Source organism: Canis lupus, chromosome 4 (genome assembly GCF_048164855.1).
Source record: "Canis lupus baileyi chromosome 4, mCanLup2.hap1, whole genome shotgun sequence".
Taxonomy (NCBI): domain Eukaryota; kingdom Metazoa; phylum Chordata; class Mammalia; order Carnivora; family Canidae; genus Canis; species Canis lupus.
Window position 1 is genome coordinate 19,653,511 of NC_132841.1, and position 22,931 is coordinate 19,676,441.

Here is a 22,931-nt window from a genome sequence, read left to right on the forward strand (position 1 = left end):
AGTTTTAAAAAGTAAAAAGGACTACTTCTTTTGAAACTGAAGAAGGAGATGAGAAGAGTCAAGAACAGAAAATCTAAAAATTCTTGTTCCTGACCCTGAGAAACTTCCAACAGCTTAATGCACTCTTTAACACTAAAATATGCCACAAAATAATAATGTTCAGACCTATCACCTATAAGGATAAACTTTAGATCACTTGTCAGCATTACACTCACCTTTACACACAGAGTGATGCCATGAGAGTGGTTCCATCTCTCCAGCCAAGAAGGAAAACAAAGCCATGGCTAATATATGCATCACACCTTTGATTTCAAACTCTTTACCAGCTAAGATTTCAGTACATACTTTAGTTTCTAGGACTCCTCACTTATAAATCAATCTGTTCACATGCATTAAATAAATCTTCACTCCTATCTCTGAATTATACATCAGAGTAAATGGTATGTGGTTTACAGAATACCTCTCACTTTCAAAACTTACATTGTAGTTATCTTCTCAAATCATCCTGTCCATATGCCCCAGGCCCATATCTAGTGACTGAAAGTGAGATGGCTTCACACACAGATCAAGTACTTCCCAACTGCCTACACAATACTTCAAGTTGGGTGACACTGAGGAGTTTGCTGAGGATATCAATTGCACTATAAGAAAATCCTGCTGCAGATTTTTCAAGTGAACACTAAGGGATGCCATGTTGAGTGTGTTCCAGCAATTAGTAGTTTACAAGCAATGTAGCTAATTAGCTCATCAGTCTTCAATGGAAGTGTTTCCATAAACATTCTGCCAGCTACAAGACACCATGCATGCATGTTAAAATGTGTTAGAACAAGAGTTCATCATCCCCTTTCAAATGAAGAATGAACTGCATATCCTCAAGCACAATGTATTTCGTAGAAAGATTATTGTATTTGTGACTTTATGCTTATCTAAGAACACTCTTGAGATATAATAACAGTTAAATATATACAGCATCAACATAGCAATAGATGGAAATAATGAGGCAGCAGCTGTTGCCTTTGAAACCATATATAGGCTGTGAGTAATTGGTGGTAAATACCAAACATTTTATCTAAGTCCTAACTGCAATGTGGTTGAGCAAAGTAGATGGAGCTGACCTGTTACTTAGGGACAGTTAACTAAAAATGAACTGCTATTTTCTCTTATAAATATACGTTCAATACAGCTGAGTTTTAAGAGAGAAGATGGTTCAACACAGGTGACCCAAAATGACACCATTAAATTTTTTAAATCTCTGTTTTCCCTAAGACACATTTTTCCCTTATACACAAATAAAAATGCATAAAATAATCAGGGAGGCAATAGGTAACATTTTCAAGGTTCAATATTGGAAATTCTATAATAGCATTTGTTGTTTAAGTAAGTACCCAAGTACACTGATAGGAAGATTTATTACACTTCTAAGATACCATTTTCCAGGAATAATCGTTTCTAGAAGTAATCGTTTTCTCTGACTAATATGGATGATAGTAAATCTTGATTTCTAATTCCTGCTAGAAAAAAAAGTCTATAAACCTGGGGTCTTACAAATCATGAAGATGAAGAACTATGGAAATGTAAAAAGAGGGATAAATTTTTTAAATAACCTGAATACATGTATTATGTACGTGGCAAGCATGTGCATTTTTCAATACTAATGTTTACTTCTCACCAGGGAGAGGACAGTCCCCCAGCCATTAGCCATATTACCTACCCTGCTAGAAATACTCATGAGCCATGCAAACTGAGGCAAGTTGTCAGCTGCTCCTGGCCTAAGCTTTACAAACATACAGTTGGGAGGCTCCTGCATTAGTAGACTAAATAGCATAGCATTTCTTTTAGTATAAAATGTCATGCTCCATATTTGGGAAGGAGAGCTATAGTTAGAGGGCCCTAATGGATTCAAAAATCTCCTCATTAATCTTCCTAGCCCTCCCCTGGCTCAAAGTAGCCTTGGTGGAGGCTCACAATTAAAAATAGATGGGGAAGTATTCTAGCAGAGGCAGGATTCCAACAAATTTGCAAGCCCTCTCCCACTTGACATACACCAACATGAGGCCGACAGTACATGTTTCCAATTGCTGGCTCTGGTATTAATAACTGCCAAGACTGCTGGTGTGAAACTGCACATTCCAAATAATTCATACCAAAGTGTATGGAGGTTTCATTAGTGCTATGGTACATATGTGTAGGCATCTTGTCTTGTCTGGGCATTATACAAAAATGCTGAACCTTAATCTTTCTCTGAACATTCTTGAAATCTCAATTATCCCTTTATACATTGAGAATGATATATTTTTATATTTATTTTACAATTGACCCTTGAGCAACATAGGTTTGACCTGAGTGGGTCCACTTCTATGTGGATGTTTTTATATACAGCACTGCAAATATATTTTCTCTTCCTTATGATTTTCTTAATAACATTTTCCTCTCTCTAATTTACTTTATTGTAAAACTACAGTATATAATATGTATAATATATGAAATATATGTTAATCAGCTGTTTATGTTACCAGTAAGGCTTCTGGTCAACACTAGACTATTAATAGTTAAGTTCTAGGGGAGTCAAAAGTTATACAGGGATTTTGAACCACATGGGGATCAGGATCCCTAACTCCTGTATTATTCAAGGTCAACAATATGTTATTAGGAATCTAACATTGTATAATTATTAATAAAGCAGATAGTGTCTGCATGAGAAAACTATTAACATTATGTCTAAATGTTCAAAGGAAAAAGAATCTGATAACCTTTAAGAATTAAAAGTAAGTCTGTTTACTTGTTTACTACCTGTCTTCCCACTAAAATATACGTCAGCTCTATGAGGGCAAGCTTTGTCTGCCTAGTTCACTTCTGTGAGCCTAACGGAGAATGGAGCCTGGCCTATACAAAGATTTCAATAAAAATTTAAATTTTTTTAAATAAAAGAGAAAGAAATGCAAGACTCTGAAAAAAGACAGGCTAGACATAGACCAAATCTTCCTCTCAATTTTATATGTACTCACCTATCCTCCTATGGGAGAGATTCCTCTTTCCCAACTTAATGGTAAAACAAAGGAAAAGGGAGATTTAGAGTCACTATTTTATTGCTCCTTCACATGTGCTTCGACAGCTCTTAAGACATACCATTACAGTGGCATTTACCAGACATTATTTCAACTGTTTACATGTCTACTTACCCCAATAGACTATCTCTATATTCACAGGGCCCAAAATACAACCAAATACAGATATCAAATTTTTAACCAAAGTAGGTAAATATCAGGCAAATGTTGTAAATATTAACAAATGTTTACAAATAAATAAAGGGCATAAGAGACTAAATATGGTTTCTCTTGTAATTGTCTCTCTCTCTTAACTATACCTCAGTGAAATACTGACTATTCACTTCCTTTCTACAATCCTTCTCTCTATTTTATTCAAAATTGGAACAAACTCTGAACCAGGTTTATTTAATATGTCACATAATTTGTGTCCTTTTCCTTTTTTTATCAAAGCACTGAAGAAAACACAAAAGAGTATTTTTTTCACTTGCAATTCAAATCTATAATTCCATCTAATTTTTTTTTTTTTACAACTGAAAGCAAAATCTAAAACCAGGATGGAGGATCCCTGGGTGGCACAGCAGTTTGGCGCCTGCCTTTGGCCCAGGGCGCAATCCTGGAGACCCGGGATCAAGTACCACGTCGGGCTCCCGGTGCATGGAGCCTGCTTCTCCCTCTGCCTGTGTCTCTGCCTCTCTCTCTCTCTCTGTGACTATCATAAATAAAAAAATAAAATAAAATAAAATAAAACCAGGATGATTGAGGAGCCTACCCTCTGTAGGGAACTCACAGTACCACTAAGTTACGTGTAAAGTAAACTTCAATTAAGTTTCCTCCACAACTTTAAATTTAACTGACAAATCTTTAAGACTTTTGCTAAATCCATATCACTAGTTATCTTCTTTTCCAAACAGCAAACTAAAGAATGTTTATGAATAGAAAGAATATATATACACATAAAGACATATTTTTGCATCTGTTATAATTCCCTGTTCTTTGCAATTTCATGTATGAACAGCAAATGCCACATACTGTATCATATCACTTTTGTAAAATTAGTTTCTCACAATAAGCCAAATAAAGTAATCTTATCATCATAAGAAATCCCAAAGAAACAGGCCATGTGTGTTTGCATGTGTCAAATGTTTCTTTTCTTTTTAAAAATAACCATCCAAATGTTTCATTTCAGAGATAATACCTGAAAAAGTACCAATCTAAAAAAAATCAACTGCATTTCTATACATTAACAACACTAGAAATATAATTGATTTGAGTCCAGAAACATACCCACATATATATGGAACTTTGGCATTTAACAAAAGTGACATATCCAAACTGTTTTTCAAAGTAGTTGTACCAATTTACACTCCACCAAGCAATGTATAAAAGATCTTGTTACTTCAAAGTCTTTCTAACATGTCAGATTTTTAAATTTCTGCCAACTGAATTGCATAAAATGATACCTCTTTTGCATATCTCTGATCACCAGTGAAGCTGAATGTCTCTTTACATTTTCACTGTTTATTCCTCTGTAAAATTCTTTTTATATCAATTTTATTTTGCTTATTGATTTGTGTTCTTTTGATTATCCCTTATTGTCAATATTTTCCTCAGTTGTGTCTTTTCATTTTCTTTAAGAATTTTTTGATATAAAAAAGTTCTTAATTTTGATAGAATACATTAGTCTTTTCTTTACAGCTTTTTGTTTCATATTTAATAAACTCTATTACATACCCAAGGCCTTAAAATATTCATCCTATTTTTAATGAGTTTTTAATATTTGTTTTTGATATTTGTATCCTAAAAATGCACCTGGTGATGACTTTCTGGTTATGATTATGAGAAAGCAAATGGTAGAAAGATTGAATAAGACAGAAGTCAAAAGAATATGGCAGCTAAGAGAAGGGAATAGTTTTTCCCTCCTTCAGAAAGTCAGGGAGACAAAACTGGAGCTCTGAGTCCGCCTAGGAGGAAATCCAAAATATCTCATACTTTCAATTCAGATTTCTGAGGTGCTACACCCAAGAATAACAGCTAGCCAAAACTAGGCCAACCTTTAAAAATTAATTCTACAATCTGTCATACAAAACGCCCAGCATCCAATCAAAAAGTATCCAAGATACCAGGAAACAAAATGAGGTACTTGAAAAAGCAAAAGAACAGACAATAGAAACAAACCCATAAGGATGCTTGGGTGACTTAGTGGTTGAGTGTCTGCCTTCGGCTCAGGGAATGATCCTGGGTCTGGGGATCAAGTCCCACACTGGGCTTCCTGCAGGGATCCTGCTTATCCCTTTGCCTACATCTCTGCCTCTGTGTGTGTGTGTGTCTCATGAATAAATAAATAAAATCTTTTAAAAAAAAGAGGGCAGCCTGGGTGGCTCAGCAGTTTAGCACCGCCTTCAGTCCAGGGCCTGATCTTGGAGACCCGGGATCCAGTCCCACGTCAGGCTCCCTACATGGAGGCTGCTTCTCCCTCTGCCTGTGTCTCTGCCTCTCTCTCTCTCTCTCTCTGTGGGTCTCTCATGAATAAATAAATAAAAATCTTTTAAAAAAATAAAAATAAAATAAATAAAAATTTTAGAAAAGAAGTCTATAAGAGAGCCATATATCTGTATAGAGAAATTAACTATAATTGAAATGTTCAAGAGAAATAATGGCAAGATGAAAACTTCAGCAGGGAATTGGAATTTGGAAAGAAGTTAGACAAATGAAAGCTATTTCTGTTTCCATAGAAATGAAAACTATTTTTTAAAAACAAATGAAAATTCAAAAATTAAAAATGTACAGCAAGTAATGTGAAAAGTTCACTGGATAGGGATCCCTGGGTGGCGCAGCGGTTTGGCGCCTGCCTTTGGCCCAGGGCGCGATCCTGGAGACCCGGGATCGAATCCCACGTCGGGCTCCCGGTGCATGGAGCCTGCTTCTCCCTCTGCCTATGTCTCTGCCTCTCTCTCTCTCTCTCTCTCTCTCTCTGTGACTATCATAAATAAATAAAAATTAAAAAAAAAAAAAGTTCACTGGATAGACTTACAAACAGATTGGAAGAGCAGGGGGAAAGTATCCTAAATTTAAACATATATGTAAAAGGGGTGTCTGGATGGCACAGCTGGTTGAGCACCCTTCTCTTGGTTTCCCTCTGGTTATGATCTCATGGTCATGAAATTGAGCCCCACGTCCAGCTCTCTGCTCAGCAGAGTCCACTTGAAATTCTCTCTCCTCCTCCGCCCCTCCTTCTACTCATGCTCCCTCTTTTTCTCTCTCTAAAGTAAATAAATCTTTAATAAATAAATAAATACAAATAGATAGATATAAAATTTAAATCTTTAAAGTATTTTACAATATCACAAAAATGAATACATGTTTTTGAATCAGAAGACTCTTTACTATTAAAATGTCAGTTCAGCACAAATTGATATATACATCCAATTTAATCCCAATAAAAATCCCAGCAGGCTTTCTTGTAAAAATTAAGAAGCTGGTTCAAAAATTTCTATGGAAGTGCAAGGGATCTAGAATTACAAAATCAAGATAATTTTTATTTTAACATTTACTCTGAGGTACAATAATCAAGACAACATGTTATTTGTATAAGGGCAGACATACAAATCAATGAACAGAACAGAGTTCCTAAGTAGACAGATAATGGTCAAGTGATTTTCAAAAAGGGTGCAAAAGAAATTCAATTGAGAAAGAATAATTTTTTTCAATAGCTATACTGATACAATTAAACTTCTATTGCATCCACATAATACTGAATCAAACGAATTCCCATATGAAAAAGAAAATGAATCATGAACCCTAACTCACACCATTCATAAAAATTTATTTCTAGGTAGATTGTAATGGCAAAACAATAAAGACTGTAGATGATTTCATACGAGAAGATATTCATTTCATATGAAATCATATGAGATTATCTTGATTTACAATAGGCAAAGTTTTTTTAAGTTTTTTTTTAACAGAACAGAAAAATCTCTTTCCATAAAGGAATAAGATAATTAACTGGAATTTTTCAAAATTGCTTCTAAATATCAAAAATGCTTAATATAATGAAAGAGTGAAGACATTTTTAATAACCGCAACTAACAAAAGACTCACATCTAGAACACACAAAAAGTCACTAGAGAAATAAAAATTAAAACTACAATATAAAACCACTACATACACTTGAATCAAAAACACTAACACTTACTAACACCAAGTTAGCTAGAATGTAGAGAGCAACTGGAATTCTTATACATTAGTGATGAGAATGTCAGTTGGAAAATCCACTTTGGAAAACTGTTTGGTAAAAATCTATTAAAGCTGAGTGTATACCTTATGAACTAGAAATTTCATCCTAAGTGTAGCCCAGCATAATGTACATTCACACACCAAAAGTAATGCACAAATAAGTACACAGCAGCACTACTTATTAAGGCCAAAAACTGAAAAAAAAAAAACTCAACTATCCATCAATCTAACATGGATAAATAAATTATGATCTATTCATCAATGAAATTAATGAACTACTATATGTTGAGATCTCACAAGTGTAACATTGAGCAAAAGAAATCAAACTCAAGGGATAGCAAACTATATGATCCTACTTACGTAAAGTCAAAAGAATCAAAAAATGAACCTATGTAAGAACCTAGGATAATTGTTACCTTTGAGGTGAGGAAGTAGTAACTGGTTGGAGGCACAAGGGGTGCTTTAAGGATTCTGATAAGTTTCTATTACTTGATCTGGGTGGAGGTTACATTGTGTGTTTACAATGTGAAACCATATTGAGTTGTTCACAATAATGTATGCATTTTCCTATATTTCTTATTCTCAGTAAACCATTAAAAAGCTTTAAATATAACCAACTGTGTGACTTAGAAGCAATGTCTATACATTGCAGGGGTACACAAGAGGCTATAGGAAGGTAGCATATATGCTATAGACAAAACATGTAGTCCAAACATTATAAACAATTCTTAGCTAATTCCTAGCTAACTGTTATGTGAATATTCTAAAACCACTTAAATAAAATACTTTAATACTTTGCCATTCTATAGATGTAAATATAGGGGTAAGCTGTAGGATCATGAGGGAAAGATAAATAATCACTATGTGGGCCACCTTTGCTGCATCTCTACAGGTCTGCCCACTTATGACCTTTGCTTTCACCATCCTCCCTAATACTATCCATGCCCTTATCTTCCATAGGCAAATTCTTTAGGTAATTAAATGCTAACATTATTTATCATTTCAAGTCTCTAACTACAGCCAAAAAATTCAGTAAACAGAATAAAACAGAATCCTGTTATAATGCTACATAAATTACAGTCTTTAGTAGAAGAAATTTTCTAAATTAGTGTCAAATTCTCCTTGAAAATAAGTCAATGAATATATAAATAAAAATATCCTTCTACCTCCAATATTTTTTCACTTTCCCAAATACTTTGAACTTATTTTTTGCTCTTCATTAGTCCTTCATATTATGCCACTGGACAAAGCCCTTAAAAAAAACAAAAAGGCAGGAAACTAAAATATGTTTCTAGTATCAAAGAGTTACTTGAATCAGAATTCATTCTCCTGATACTTCAACCCTACCACAGAGCTAAAATTCCTTCCAAGTTTTTCGAAACAGTGCTCTCACTGTTACTATCTCTGCTATCCATAGGATAAGCATTGGCCATTCCCCAAATTCCAGAACCATTTGCCATTTCACTGCTTTCCTCCCACACTCAAGTGGCAGTAGTTCAATTTGGCAGTTTGTCAAAAAGAATCAGAGTATAAAGCACTTGGTGATTTTTAACCAAATGTATTTGTTGTGTATACAGCATATGCCATATATATCACATAATACGATTTCACACATTATAATAGAACACAGTGAAGGATGTACTGCATAATCCTAGAATCAAAACATATTTCTCTTTGAGACCTTCTCTTTAAAATAATTTTCTTTTATTGAGCCAAAAACTGTTAACTTACTTTTTTTAGAGATATATCGTTTCACGACAGCTTATGCTATTACTGTTCTCTGCTAAGAATGACCAATGTCTTACATATTATCGGTAGTTTATAAAAACTATGTTTTCAAATACACTACATTATGTGACCAAAACAATACCAGAATAGCGTTTATATTCCTTACCAAAAGACTCAGAAAAAAAAAAAACATAAAAGATAATATGTCATGAATGCAAAGATAAGGGCACCTGGGTGGCTCAGTGGTTAAGCATTTGCCTTCAGCTTGGGTCACCATCCCCAGGTCCTGGAATAGAGCCCCAAAGTCTGCTTCTCCTTCTGCCCCTTCCCCTGCTTATATTCTCATTCCCCCTCTCTTTCTCTCTCTCTCAAATAAATAGATAAAATCTTTTTTAAAAATAAATGCAAAGATAAAAATCATTACATAATTTTATAATATAAAGTGACAAAATGATGCTCCATTTTTTATTTATTTAAAAAAATTTATCAGGTGGTTGTTATGATATGTTATGTATCAGGTATTGCTCATCAAATAACACCTGGTATTTGCCACCTTCAAGGAATTTAGAATCTAGATTTACCGACCAAGTAAATCAAAGTGTGGTGTAAATCCTATGAAAGAGATACTCAGAGTCTGCAGGAACACAGAAGAGGGACATCTAAATCAGCATTATGAGGTCAGTATGCAATTCCTGGAAAAGACCTGGGTTGAGTTCTGTTGCAATGAACGATTGGCTGATTGAAAGGGAATAGCTGGTAACAGAGGTGCAGAGGCATAAGACAACATGGGCCATTTAAGATACTTCAAGTTCTTGTTTGTAGGAAAGTTTGAAAGGGGGACAGAATCAGAAAATGAGAAAGGAGAGAATGATAGAAGACCAATTATGAAATGCTGAGGGACCTAGGTTTAAAAGTCTGAACTTGATCCAGAAAGACAGTCCCTCTAATCCTTCAAAAGCTATTTTAAAAGGATTTTAAGCATAGAAGTAAAATGAGCATATTTTCATTTTTAAAAGATATATTTGGCTTTGGTATAAGTTAAGGCTAATGCAGTAATCCTGAATTCAGGAGGCAACATCAGTAATGGAGAAGAGGGAAATTTCTGAGAGACAAAAGGAGACAGAATTTGTTAAACTTAGAGACTAACTGGAAGACAGGGTGAAATGATAAATGAAGGGTCTACACTGACGTGATGACTATGTGGATGATAGTACCAGGACAGAGAGGATAGGACAAAGAATGGGTCTAAGGTAGCAGGGAGGAGTGATGAATTCATGTGAAATTATCTCAGGCATTATGGTTTTTTTAATATTTTCTGAAGAGTCTCAGTAAAATATAAATCACATATAAAGTTTATATATAACAAATAAAAATAACTCCCCTACATTTGACCTAAAGTTTATTAAAGGAAATATATTCATTTTCATTATTTAATTAACAAACAATTCATGATTTTCATAAAGTTACGTTGGGAAGGGAAATATCCAAACACACCAAGTCTCTTCACAAAGCTGAACAGGACATATTTAAGTTTTCTTATCCTCTCAAAATAGTTCCTTGCAGCAAGCTCATACAAAAATAGGGCAGTTCTTTTAAAAACAGACTGCAATGAGACTTACATTCATTAGAAAACTGTTGTTATTACCTAAGTAAACACATCAAAAGGTAAAAAGTACATGTTCACTTTATAATATCAACATAGCAACAATTTGATTTATGCATAGGTTTTGCAAAGCATGTCTTTTTAAGTTTAGGAATTCTAAATCTCTAGAATATAAAAACAAAATGTACTCTTAAGTGGCCAGGTTCATAATTTATTATTTCCAACTATTAACTAGGAATTTTATAATTTATTTATGTGTGGGAAAATACACCTTCAGCTTCATTAGTCATTTCTCATTATATTCTATGACAAAACAGGATACACTTCTCTTTGTTTATTATGGGTAGACTGTGGCACATGATGGAGAGAAGGTGGCCTACAGGGAAAGAACTGGGAGTAGTACTCTTGAGCCGTGGAGCTAATGAGCCATTCCGCCTCCCACAGCGAGCTCCTCAGAGCTCTACAAAAGACTAATAAACTCAAGTCAACAAAAACAAAACACTCACAAATCTAATTCCATAACTAACACCCTAAGGATATACAGTTTGCTCCCAACCAGAATTAGTGTACTCACTTTCTTTGCGTACTTCCTCAAGTGCAGAAGCAAGTTCTTCCTTTAAAACTGTAGCTTCCTGGGCAATCTTCTCTCCCTTGTCTAATAAATTCCAAGTTGCTTCCTCCACAGAAGCTAGAAGGACTCTGGCTCTTTTTGAACGTCCTTTTTTCCTGTTGGAAGGATTCTGGGGACAATTGACAAGTGTAGTAACCTAAAATTGGAAAAATATAAGCCATTCATCAGACAAATTGTGAGAACACAGTCCTGGGACATCACAGCCCAAAACAGAAGGAAGTATTTCATAGTAACATGATTTATTCCTGGTACTACTGGTACGCCCTCCTAAATCAAGTCAAGGCACCAACAGCAATATTATCAGCCACTATGGAACTTCCAATAAAGATAAAAAGGAAAGAAGGAAGAAGGTGGGAAAGGAGAAAGGGAGGACATGAGGAAAGAAGAGGCACAGGGATGGAAACTTATCAAATTTACTACTAAAACAGGTAAATATATTACATATATTTTATATGTATGTATAAATATTTGTATATAATAATTATTTATATCACTTTGTAGCCTATAGTCTGTATTAAGAGGGAGGCAAAATAATCCTAATTAAGTCAGTAAGTATTAGTCTATTTAGGGTGAGTATAAAGATTATCAATGTTGAGGGGGTACAGTACCATTCTGAAACATGAAACACTTATTACCTATCTCAGAGGGACAAAACCCAAATCATTACTATGACCTACATATTGGCCTTTTGTAATCTCTCTTATCTGTCTCCTCCACTCTCCCCTAATTCAGGAGGTCTCTCAAACAGGTCTTGTTCTGAGTTTCGCATCAAGAAGATTTTCTTGACAACCCATCCCCACTTTCTCTGTCTCTTCATTCCACTTTACATTTCCTCAAAACACTTACCAAACCTGATCTTTTTTGTTTATATGTTTATTTCATGCTTCTAATACTAAAATGTAAACTTCATGAAAGCAGAAAGTGTGTTTTTTTTCTCCAACACCCATAACAACACACAAAGTAGATGTCCAATATTTATTATGTAAATGGATTAATGAATGGGGTAATTGAAAAGAGGGCCTTTTTAATCTCTATATTTTGAATTGTCTGAATATGAGCATTATTAGTTTTGTAAATTCATTTAAAATAATAATAAACTAATAATAAGAGCAATATTTAGAGATAGAAATTAAGCACCTGGGGTGCCTGCGTGGCTCAGTCAGTTGAGTGTCCAACTCTTGATTTCACTCAGGTCATGATCTCAGGGGCATGAGATCACGCTCTGCATCAGGCTCCACAATCAGCAAGGAGTCTGCTTGTCCCTCTCCCTCTAATCCTTCTCCCACTCATGCTCTCTCTCTCTCAAATAAATAAATAAAATCTTAAAAAAAAAAAAAAGAAATAGAAGAAGAAATTAAGCATCTATATTTGGAAACTAAACCTCATACAAAATTACACTGTAAAAAACATCCACTTCTTAATTACACCTTGGATCCCAATCATAAATTTTATTAACATTTTTATAAGCAAATCTGGAAGATCTCTATTGCAGAGGAAGAAAAAAACCCTGTATCCAGTATTTAAAATGGAAGCCGTGAAACTCCTATGGAAAGCTAGAATCCTACATATCATCAAGTAGCCAAAGCATTTTATAACAATCATGCACCACATGTTTGACAATGGACTATACATAACCTTTCCTGCTCTGTAGGCCCTAAAGGTTTGGCTTGTTTATTGCTTATAGAGCACAACATATTTGTTTACTTGTGTATATGGATCCAGTTTTTTAATTAGGAACTGAGAAAGAACTTACAAGCTATGGGGGAAATACACAGTTGAAAATAATTTTTGAATTATTTGAATTCTCCTCCTCCATCCACTAGACCCTTTGCTTTACTCTAATTTGCTTTATTCTCATGTTCACAACCCAGAGTGCAATGCCTTGTAGCAAGTCTTTGTTCCCTTTTTTGGAAAAGAACAATCATATTATCCTATAAAACTATGTGAATGTTAAATACGTAAAATGTCTTGTAAAATGCACAACATGACACAAATATTGGTTGACATTTAATGTTCATTTTCTAGTCCATTCCCCTCATGAATCAAAAAATGTTATGAGATCCTTGTCCTGGGGCTACCCTCGTGTTGCTCTTGGGGTCCTCTGTGCTAAATGTGATGAAGTCAGTTAACAGAGCACATCCTATATGTTTTACAAGCAGTGAAATAGGGCCATGTGTCTTTATTATGTATTAAATAAAGATGATAATATGCCTGATTTATTCATGGGTTTTCACATACTCCAAAAGGCAAATATCTCACTATTGTCAGTCTAATTTATATATTAAGAGCTAAAAGATATTTGTTCAGATTAAGACAAATTATAGTACCTAGTTTAAAATCTTTGTTTAAAATGAATAATAAGTATCATTGTCTAAATGTTCCTTCAAAATGTATTTTAAGTGCCACAATTCATGATGCTTCCCACTGAACATTCCTCTCTTATTGTTCAGATCTTCCATGCGCCAAATGTTTTCCATAGAATAGCCTGAGCTTTGAAATTAAAATGAGCATTCCAGAAATGTTTTGTTCCTTATAATAAATGCCAAAGCAGAAATGTGAAAAGAACATTGTATAAGAATATTGTGCTTCCATCGAAATAAGTGCAACTGCAACCTGCAAGTTATTCACATTTATAAATCATTTCTACCTATGTCTTCTGAAATACCCCAATATCGTTATTTAATATTGATTAAAGTCAAGTGACACTTTCAATGATTCACTTTATTTCAGAAAATAAAGGTGGCATGGTAATCCTGTGAGGGGAAAAAAGAAAACTAAACCTTTTTTCCCTCCCCCCACCCCTGCCAAATTACCTACAGGATCTAACCAATTCCCTTCAGTGACTGTGACTCAGGATAACAGATGACTTTCACCAAAGGTTAGGGGTGCATTTGTTATCTGGAAAAGTCTCTCATCTCTTGGAGGAATATCAGCAATCAGTAAAAATTAGATTTCAGGTTATTCTGTAAAATAACTCCCATTTCCTCATTTCTTTTTTAGTATAAAATCAGTTATATTTTCATAAGCAACACAAAAACTTTAGTTGGCATTTACAGTAAAGATGATTCTAATGTAAGTCCAAGCCTATGTCTTGCTAACCTTTCTTTTTGTCACTAATGTACAACCCTCCCCTTCTTCTCTTTCTCAGACCTTAGAGGATTCCTCTAATTTGGAAAATTTTTGGCTCTTTTTTTTTAAGATTTTATTTATTTATTTATTCATGAGAGACACAGAGAGAGAGAGAGAGAGAGGCAGAAACACAGGCAGAGGGAGAAGTAGGCTCCATGCAGGGAGCCCAACGCGGGACTCAATCCCAGGTCTCCAGGACCAGGCCCTGGGCTGAAGGTGGCACTGAACCGCTGAGCCACCTGGGCTGCCCAAGTTTTTGGCTTTTAAAGAGCCTGGTTCACTCACTTGTCTTTAGTCTGTCAGTCTGAGCTAGGCTATGGACACATCTTCACACATACATACAGGAATGAGCTCCCCTACTGAAATGGTCCTACATTGGATACTTCAAATAATCTGAAAAGAAGAAATGCTCTGTTTTATTAATTCTGTGGATTTATTTTTTTTATTTAAATTCAATTTGCCAACATACAGTATATCATTAGTTTCAGTTGTAGTTTTCAATAATTCATCAGTACTCATTACATAATGTGCTCCCCTTAATGCCCATCACCCAGTTACCCTATTACCCCCACTCACCTCCCATCAGCAACCCTCAATTCTGCACATTTAAATTCCATAAAACCAGATATATTTTTAATGTCATGTAATATATGTATACTAAAACCTATAATACAAAAAAAAAAGGGTTTTCTAATCTTTTCTAATTCAGGTGTGCTTTTCTAGATGCTCCAAAGATACTGAAAATTAAACTGAGATGATTAGTGAACCAAGCCATCAACTGTCATTATATAGAGCAAGTCTGGTGCATAATAGGAGCATTGCAGAATAGGGGCATGAGGCTTAACTTACTTTGATTTGTTGCATTAGTACAACAATTTAATATTTCAAATGCTAGCTTTGTAGAAAGTCTTCTCTAAATGCCAATATGGGTTAATACATTTATATTCTATAACCATGTTCTTTCTCAATCTACTTTTTTAAATTCTACCATCATTGTAGTATAAAAAGGCCATGTTAACAGCCATCTTATTCTTATTTATTAGCTAAAACACTGAATTTTAACCTTCTTCCAATAAATAGTTCACAGGAATTTTCAGAGCTACTTTTGCTTCCTTGAGTTAATTTTAATGTGTGAAATAAAATATAAGGCATTTAAGTCACATTAATTAGCTAAAAACTTCAAAGTTCTGAAAGAAAGTAGAAGGTAGAAAAATAAAATTGTCTATAGACAGTAGTCTACAGTAAAACCAGAAATCTTTTAAAGTAAAAGTATCATCTACTCTTTGGAGGAGAGGGACCCTTCTTCAAGTTATTGATAATTTCAACTGTTATTTATTTCCTTCCAAAAACAACCTTCACTGTGTTAACAAAAGTACTGTGGAAGATTGAAGTATTGAGAACTCAGCAAATGTATACCACTCAATTGACATTTAACACTCACCCTATACCAACTACATTCTTCTTTTACATCATCTTAGGCCAATAAACACTTACTTAGCACATGTTATGTTCAAAACAATATCCTAGACATTTAGAAAATAAAGATGAGTATGCTCCGAGAGATACACAACTAGCTGCAATATAAAAAGCAGAATGATAACTACTTAGACTTATAAGTACAAAGAAAGTGTTAGAGATGGCAACCATTCACAAGGATTAAGTAGGGCTTCCAAGAAGAGCCTTTAAGAACAGTTTTCTACAGGACAAATAGCAGGGAAAGAGAACCAAGTGAAGGGAACCACAGGCAAAGGGGCTGAGATTGAAATTATTTTTGTTTGAGTGGCAGATAATCAAGTTTGGCAGACTATGGGGTCAAAACTGTCCTCCTCCATTTATATTTCTTATCTCAGGGACTGACACCTCTAAACTGAGGCAAAAATTCAGAGGTCATCTGAGCTACTCCCTCTTATCCTCCTCTCTAGGTACTTTAAACTATCTCTTTAAAAGCTTTAGTTTCCATCACCTCCTCTTTGGCCAGGGCCACTGCTTCTCATGGGGCTTTCCAGATTACTCCTCTGGCCTATACTCCTTCCATGCTATCTTCATGACACAGGAGCAGCACCTCAATTTCAGTCTTATCCTTCACTCTATCATTACAAAAAGTATATGCATCGATTCTGGCCCTCATCATGTGCCTCAACTCATCCCACACTTCCATAGAGCTATCATCCTACAATGCAAATCTGAAATGCTTGCATCAGTTTAAAACCCTCCAATGGTTCCCAGCTACCCATAAGATTAAGTTTAAAGCATGATTTGGATAAAGTCTAAAGCATGGTTTATGAGGCAATTTATGATCTCATAAACTTCTGAGTTTAAACTTCTCATTTAGACTTCTGTCTAAATTCACTTCCATCTTCCATTTGTGGAGTTTTCCCACAAACCACTTGTTAAGCCCAGAACAAGAAATGTTTGGCATAGTCAGCCCGAAACATCCCTCCCACCCCACCCCACCCCACCCCACCCTATGTATCTCTCACATCACTCATTATAACATTTTGTAATTAGCTGTTATCATACCACCTCCCCAGCTTTACCATGAACTCGATAAGGGCAGCAACCATGACTGCCTCATCCTAAAAACCCGGAGCTAGTATACTGCAAATAATAAATAAGTAGTGGTTTACTTAATGAAAAGTGAATGAAACTCTAGATTTTAGAGACCTTAAACCAAGATCCGTAATGTTGAATGATTTGTTCAGTTGCAAAGACAGCTGATAGCTAAGTCAAAATTAAAATTTAATTTCAGCAATAGCACATGGTAGTTTTCATCAAAAGGAATTCCTTAATGCAGGATATTTTGTCATTTCCCATGTGTACTATTATAGGAAAGCATGTCTCCATTCCCATAGCTTATTTGAAGTCTGATCAATTCAAAGTGATCTAGAATCAAGTATATACTTATATTGAGCCTTTTCTAGCCAAAAAGAAAAAAAAAAACACAGTTCACATAGTTCATTTTCAAACTATAAGTAAAAAAAGAACAGGCACACTATTTTTATTACTGATTTTCATTTTTTTAACATTTATTTTTTTAAAAGACTCGTTTATTTATTTGAGAGAGAAAGAGAACATGTATGCATGTGAGTGCAATGTGAAGGGGTCAGAAGGAGAGGGAGAAAAAGTCTTAAGCAGACTCTGGGGACTCCATCTCATGACCCTGAGATCATGACCCTGAGATCACGATCTGAGCCAAAGCCAAGCGCCAGTCATGTAACCAACTGTGCCATCCAGGTATCCTACTGATTTTCACTTTTTAATCCTTATATTGGTTTGCCAGGCCTGCTGTATAAAGTACTAGAGAGTGGGGTGGCTTAAACAACAAAATTTATTTTCTCAGTATTCCGGAGATTGGAAGTTCAAGATCAAGGTGTCCACAGGGTTAGTGACAAAGTAAGCCTTTCTTACTGGCTTGCACTCTTCTCATTACCTTCTCACTGTGACATAGCTTTTTTCTGTGTGCATGCATCCCTGGTATCTCTCTCTGTATGTCCTAATCTCCTTTTATAAGGACACCAATCATCCTGGATTAGGGCCCACCCTAAACACCTCATTTTAATTTAATTACCTCCTTAAAGGCCAACTCTCCGAATACAGTCACAATCTGAGGTGCTAAGGACCAGGACTTCAACAAATGAATTTGAGAGGGATACAATTCAGCCTATAATAAGTGTCACCATTAATGACACAAAAAGTATAAAACAACCATCATCTTTTAAAACATAATTTAGGGTTTTGTTTGTTTGTTAGATTAACAACACTGCTAGCCAAGCTATTACTTGGAGCTACTGAGGGATGATAACAAAACACATGTGGATCCCTCTCCAATTCTCCCAGCCCTCTGGGCCATGCAGATGGCATAACAAAGCAAAGAGATTTACATGTCCAACACGAACAGCTGTAGCTAAATGTTCTAATCCAGGAAGTATACTTATTCCTAGAAAAAAATATGAGCTTAAATACAACCAGGAAAAGACCACACGCTGACACTAATATCAAATATTAGTTTCCTCCAGTATTTACTTAGCTACTTGCCACCCAAAAACAAAACAAAACAAATCTGGACTCCACATTTCATTTATTCAACAAATGTTGGTGCACCTGCACTGAACCGGGACAATATGTCAGTGAGCCTCATCCTACTGAGGAGAGACAGAGAATAAACAAATACATACATAATTGTGTAACATGATACTGAGCATTGATCTGTGCTAAAAAGAAAGTAAAGAAGGGCAAGAGAACAGATATGTGATAAGGAAGGGCTAGTTAGAGGTAGTATCAGAGAAGGCCTCTCTGATCTGGTAAAAATGACACAGGGGAATAAGATATCTGAATATCCAAAGGAACATTTTCCAAACAGGAAAGACAAGTACAAAGGCTCCAAAATGGAAGTTTGACTATCGTGTTCCAAGAGCAGCAGCAAGGCCAGAGTACTTAAACAGCAGAATCAGAGCATAAGAGATGAGGGCAGGCTGGCACTGAGGCACCAAATTGTATGGGCCTTGGAGATCACCATCCACTCTAAATTCTATTCTTGTAAAAAAAGAAAATAATAATAATAATAATAATAATAATAATAATAAATTCTATTCTTGTGATTAGGAGCTATTCAAGGCTTTACAACAGGAAAGGAACAAGATCTGACCTAAAATTTAAAAGGATCATTCTGTCTGCTCTAAAGAATAGATGACAGATTAGACAGGGACCAAGGATGAGGGGTGAGAAATGGAGAAGGAAAAGCAGTTCAGAGGCTATTACAGTATCCCAAGTGGAGACTACCTTAGGGAGCACTCACTGGTGGATGTGTTGAGAAGTAGCAGAATTCTGGTAAATCTGGCAAGACAACAAGGCTTGCTAATAGATTGGTTATGGGTTAAAAAGAAACAGAGAATCACAAATGACTCTGTGGCATATGACCTGAACAGCTGGGTACATGCAGATACTGTTTACTTAAGGAGATATGAGAAGGAAGAAAAATCAAGAGCTGAACTTTGGGCATTAAGATTAAGATTGCCTATTAGAGTTGTTTATTTAGAAACTAATATACAATTCTTGAGTTGAGAATGATAAGGGCTGGAAGCATGTTTATTATAACTTACATTTTCATTGTAATTATTTACATATAAATGGTTTACTGGTCTTACTACAATCTCAAAGATGTCTGAGAACAGTATTTTTTTTTAAATCATGAGACTAGATGATATCTTCCAAAAACAAAGTACAACTAGATTAATTGCAGGACTAATCTTTGGGCACCCCAACCTGTAGAGTTAGTATTTTTAGTAAATCCAACCATTAACCTATTAATCACAGGATATGTGGCTTTTGCCATTTTGGATGTGACTATTACTTAGAAAAGATACTTGTTTTATACAGAGCAATAAGTCAAAGACAAATTTAGGCTTCAGTAAAATTTAGGCTTCAGTAAATTTTAGGCTTCAGAAAAAAAAAATGTAATCATACAGTGTCTTTATAACAAACAAATGTTTCCAAAATTGTGGTGAAAAACTATCAAGATATTGAATTAAGCAAACTAAGGAAAAATTATATTCATGTTGCTATTTTATACCTAAATCAAGCATTAAACCTTTTGGTGAGTCAATAGTGAAGTACTGATTTAAAGAAGTGATAAGCAAGGAAAAAGAAAGGACAATTCTTTTCCATCAATAACCATCGAATGCTTAAAGGAAACAAAATAAATGAAAAATCCAATCAAGCCAAACCTAACCCTAAAATAAAGAATGGGTTGACTTCACATGCAGTAATTTAGTCATGTGACATGGTCCATCCAGTCCAACATTCCTCTTTCAGCAGTGACTGATGGTGGGATTTGGTTTTGATCCGTAATGCTGTGTCTCACCTTTGTATAATAAGCAACTATAACCCTATCAACTGTAAAAGTTGAATAAACTATGCCGTGTGCTTTGCCAACACAATCTTATAAAAGTTTGCTGCATTTTGCTCCCACTATCTGTTGCCAGATTCCTTTTTCCCCATCTACCCTAGGCCATGAGATTTGCTCCCTTTTCTCTTCTAACATAAAACTCCTGTTACTGAAAATAACCAGGAGAAATTTGCCTGCTAATCATGTATAAATAAGAGATAACAAACTATAAGAAAAGGCCATAATGATTAGATTCGTAGAGCTCTATGGTCAAAATGCTAAGTAATACAAATGCAGTCTGACTACAGCCCGTAAGCTATTTAAAGGTAATGCTCAGTTTAAAATTGAATATGCATAGCAAAGGAAATAATCAACAAGATGAAAAGACAACCTATGGGAGAAAATATTTGCAAATCATTTATCTGATAAGGGGTTAATTATCCAAAATACATAAAGAACTCATACAACTCAACAGAAAAAAAAATTCAATTACAAATGAGCAAAGGACCAGAGGACATTTTTCAAAAAAAGACTTACAGATGACCAAGAGTTACATGAAAATGTGTTCAATGTCACTAATCATCAGAGTAATACAAATCAAAACTACAATGATATATCACCTCACATCTGTTGAATGGCTGTTATCAGAAAGACAGGAAAAAAGTAAGTGTTGGCAAGGATGTGAAAAAAGGGAACTCTTGGGCACTGTTCGTGGAAATATAAACGGTGCAGCCACTACGGAAAACAATATAGAGGTTCCTCAAAAAATTAAAAATAGAACTACCATATGATCCATCAGTTCTACTTCTGGGTACTCTTAGAAGAAAATGAAAATACTAACTCAAAAGATACAAGCACCTCATGTTCACTGCAGCATTATTCACAATAGCCAAGATATGGAAACAACCTAAGCATCCATCAACCAATGAATGGATAAAGAAATGTGGTGTACATATACAATGGTGTATTATTCAGCCATTAAAAAATAAAATTTTGCCATTTGCAACAACATGGATGGACTCAGAGGGCATTGTGATAAGTGAAAATAAGTCGGACAGAGAAAGACAAATACCATATGATCTCACTTATATGTAGAACTTAGAAAACAAAACAAAAGGGCACCTGAGTGACTCAGTTGGTTAAGCATCCAATTCTTGATTTGGGTACATATCATGATCTCTGGGTAATGAGATCAAGTTCCACATTGGGCTCCATGCTGAGCATGGAGCCTGCTTAAGATTCTCTCTCTCTCTCCCTCTCTCTCTGCCCCTCTTACCATCCCACTCTCACTCTCTCAATCTCTCTCTCTTTCTAAAAAATTAAAATAAAAAACAAAAACAGTTCACAGATACAAGGAACACAGTGGTGGTTGACAGGGAGGTAGAGGGTTAGGTGAAATGGGTAAAGGGGGTCAAAGGTACAAATTTCCAGTTTCAAAATAAATAAGTCATGGGGATGTAATATACAGCATGATGACTACAGTTAATAATACTGTATTATCCACCATTTGCTTTGACATGGATGGAACTGGAGGGTATTATGCCGAGTGAAATAAGTCAATCGGAGAAGGACAAACATTATATGGTCTCATTCATTTGGGGAATATAAAAAATAGTGAAAGGGAATAAAGGGGAAAGGAGAAAAAATAAGTGGGAAATATCAGAAAAGGAGACAGAACATGAAAGACTCCTAACTCTGAGAAACGAACTAGGGGTGGTGGAAGGTGAGGTGGGCGGGGGGTGGGGGTGACTGGGTGACGGGCACTGAGGTGGGCACTTGATGGGATGAGTTCTGAGTGTTATTCTATATGTTGGCAAATTGAACACCAATAAAAAATAAATTTATAAAAAAAGATTTAAAAAAATATTAATACTGTATTATATACCTGAACTTTGCTGAGAGAGTAGGTCTCAAAAGTTCTCATCACAAAAAATAAAATTTATAACTTCTATGTATCATGATGAATCTTAATCAGATTTGCTATGGTGATCATTTCACAATATATACAAAACTGATTCATTATGTTGTACATTTGAAATGAATAATGTTATATGTAAATTATTATTCAATTTAAAAATAATAAAATCGATTAGGTTGTGTCTGCCTCATTGTCAGCATTGACTCTAAATCAGTAAATCTGCCTCAGTTTTTATAAAAATTTAATATCAGTCAACAATCTTGAATCTTATTGGCCACTCCTTGACCTTTGATGCCCCAAAGTCCCATCTTAATAACATTATGATATTACCACAGTCCTTTAATTCTAAAACACCATTAATTATAACATATACCATCAATTACTTCTTTTCAGAGTGTAAGTATAGATAATATTTTGTCAATATTGAACCTTCCAAACCAAGACTGAGCCTTGAGGTCTATTCCCCAAGGGGGGGGGGGGGGTGTTGGAGAAAGAGAGAGAGAGAGAGAAAAAAAACAGAACAAAAACACCATTGATCAGCTTTGACAGTCAAAGCAGATTCTCTTGTGGTCCCAAGGCTGAGCCATGAGGCCTATTATCCCAGGGACAGAGAGAAGTTTCAAAACAAAAATAGCACTGATCAGCTTTGAGTTTCAAAGTTGATTCTCTTGAGATCTTAAGAAAAAAAAATAGTTGTCGGAGCCATTAAAGGAAAAGAAAATCATTTTCTAAATGATTTTGTCTCCTATCTAGTAAAG

General features: G+C 35.1%; 1 protein-coding gene across 8 annotated transcripts in view; it reads right to left on the reverse strand.

Annotated features, from left to right (window-relative positions):
- The window catches only part of CTNNA3 (catenin alpha 3), a 1,664,912-nt gene that overhangs the window by 1,575,319 nt on the left and 66,662 nt on the right, over positions 1-22,931 (reverse strand). For all 8 annotated transcript variants that reach the window (XM_072823257.1, XM_072823258.1, XM_072823259.1 and 5 more), the window contains exon 3: positions 11,186-11,378. In XM_072823257.1, the coding sequence (XP_072679358.1) occupies positions 11,186-11,378 (193 nt within the window). The remainder of the gene's footprint in view (positions 1-11,185; positions 11,379-22,931) is intronic.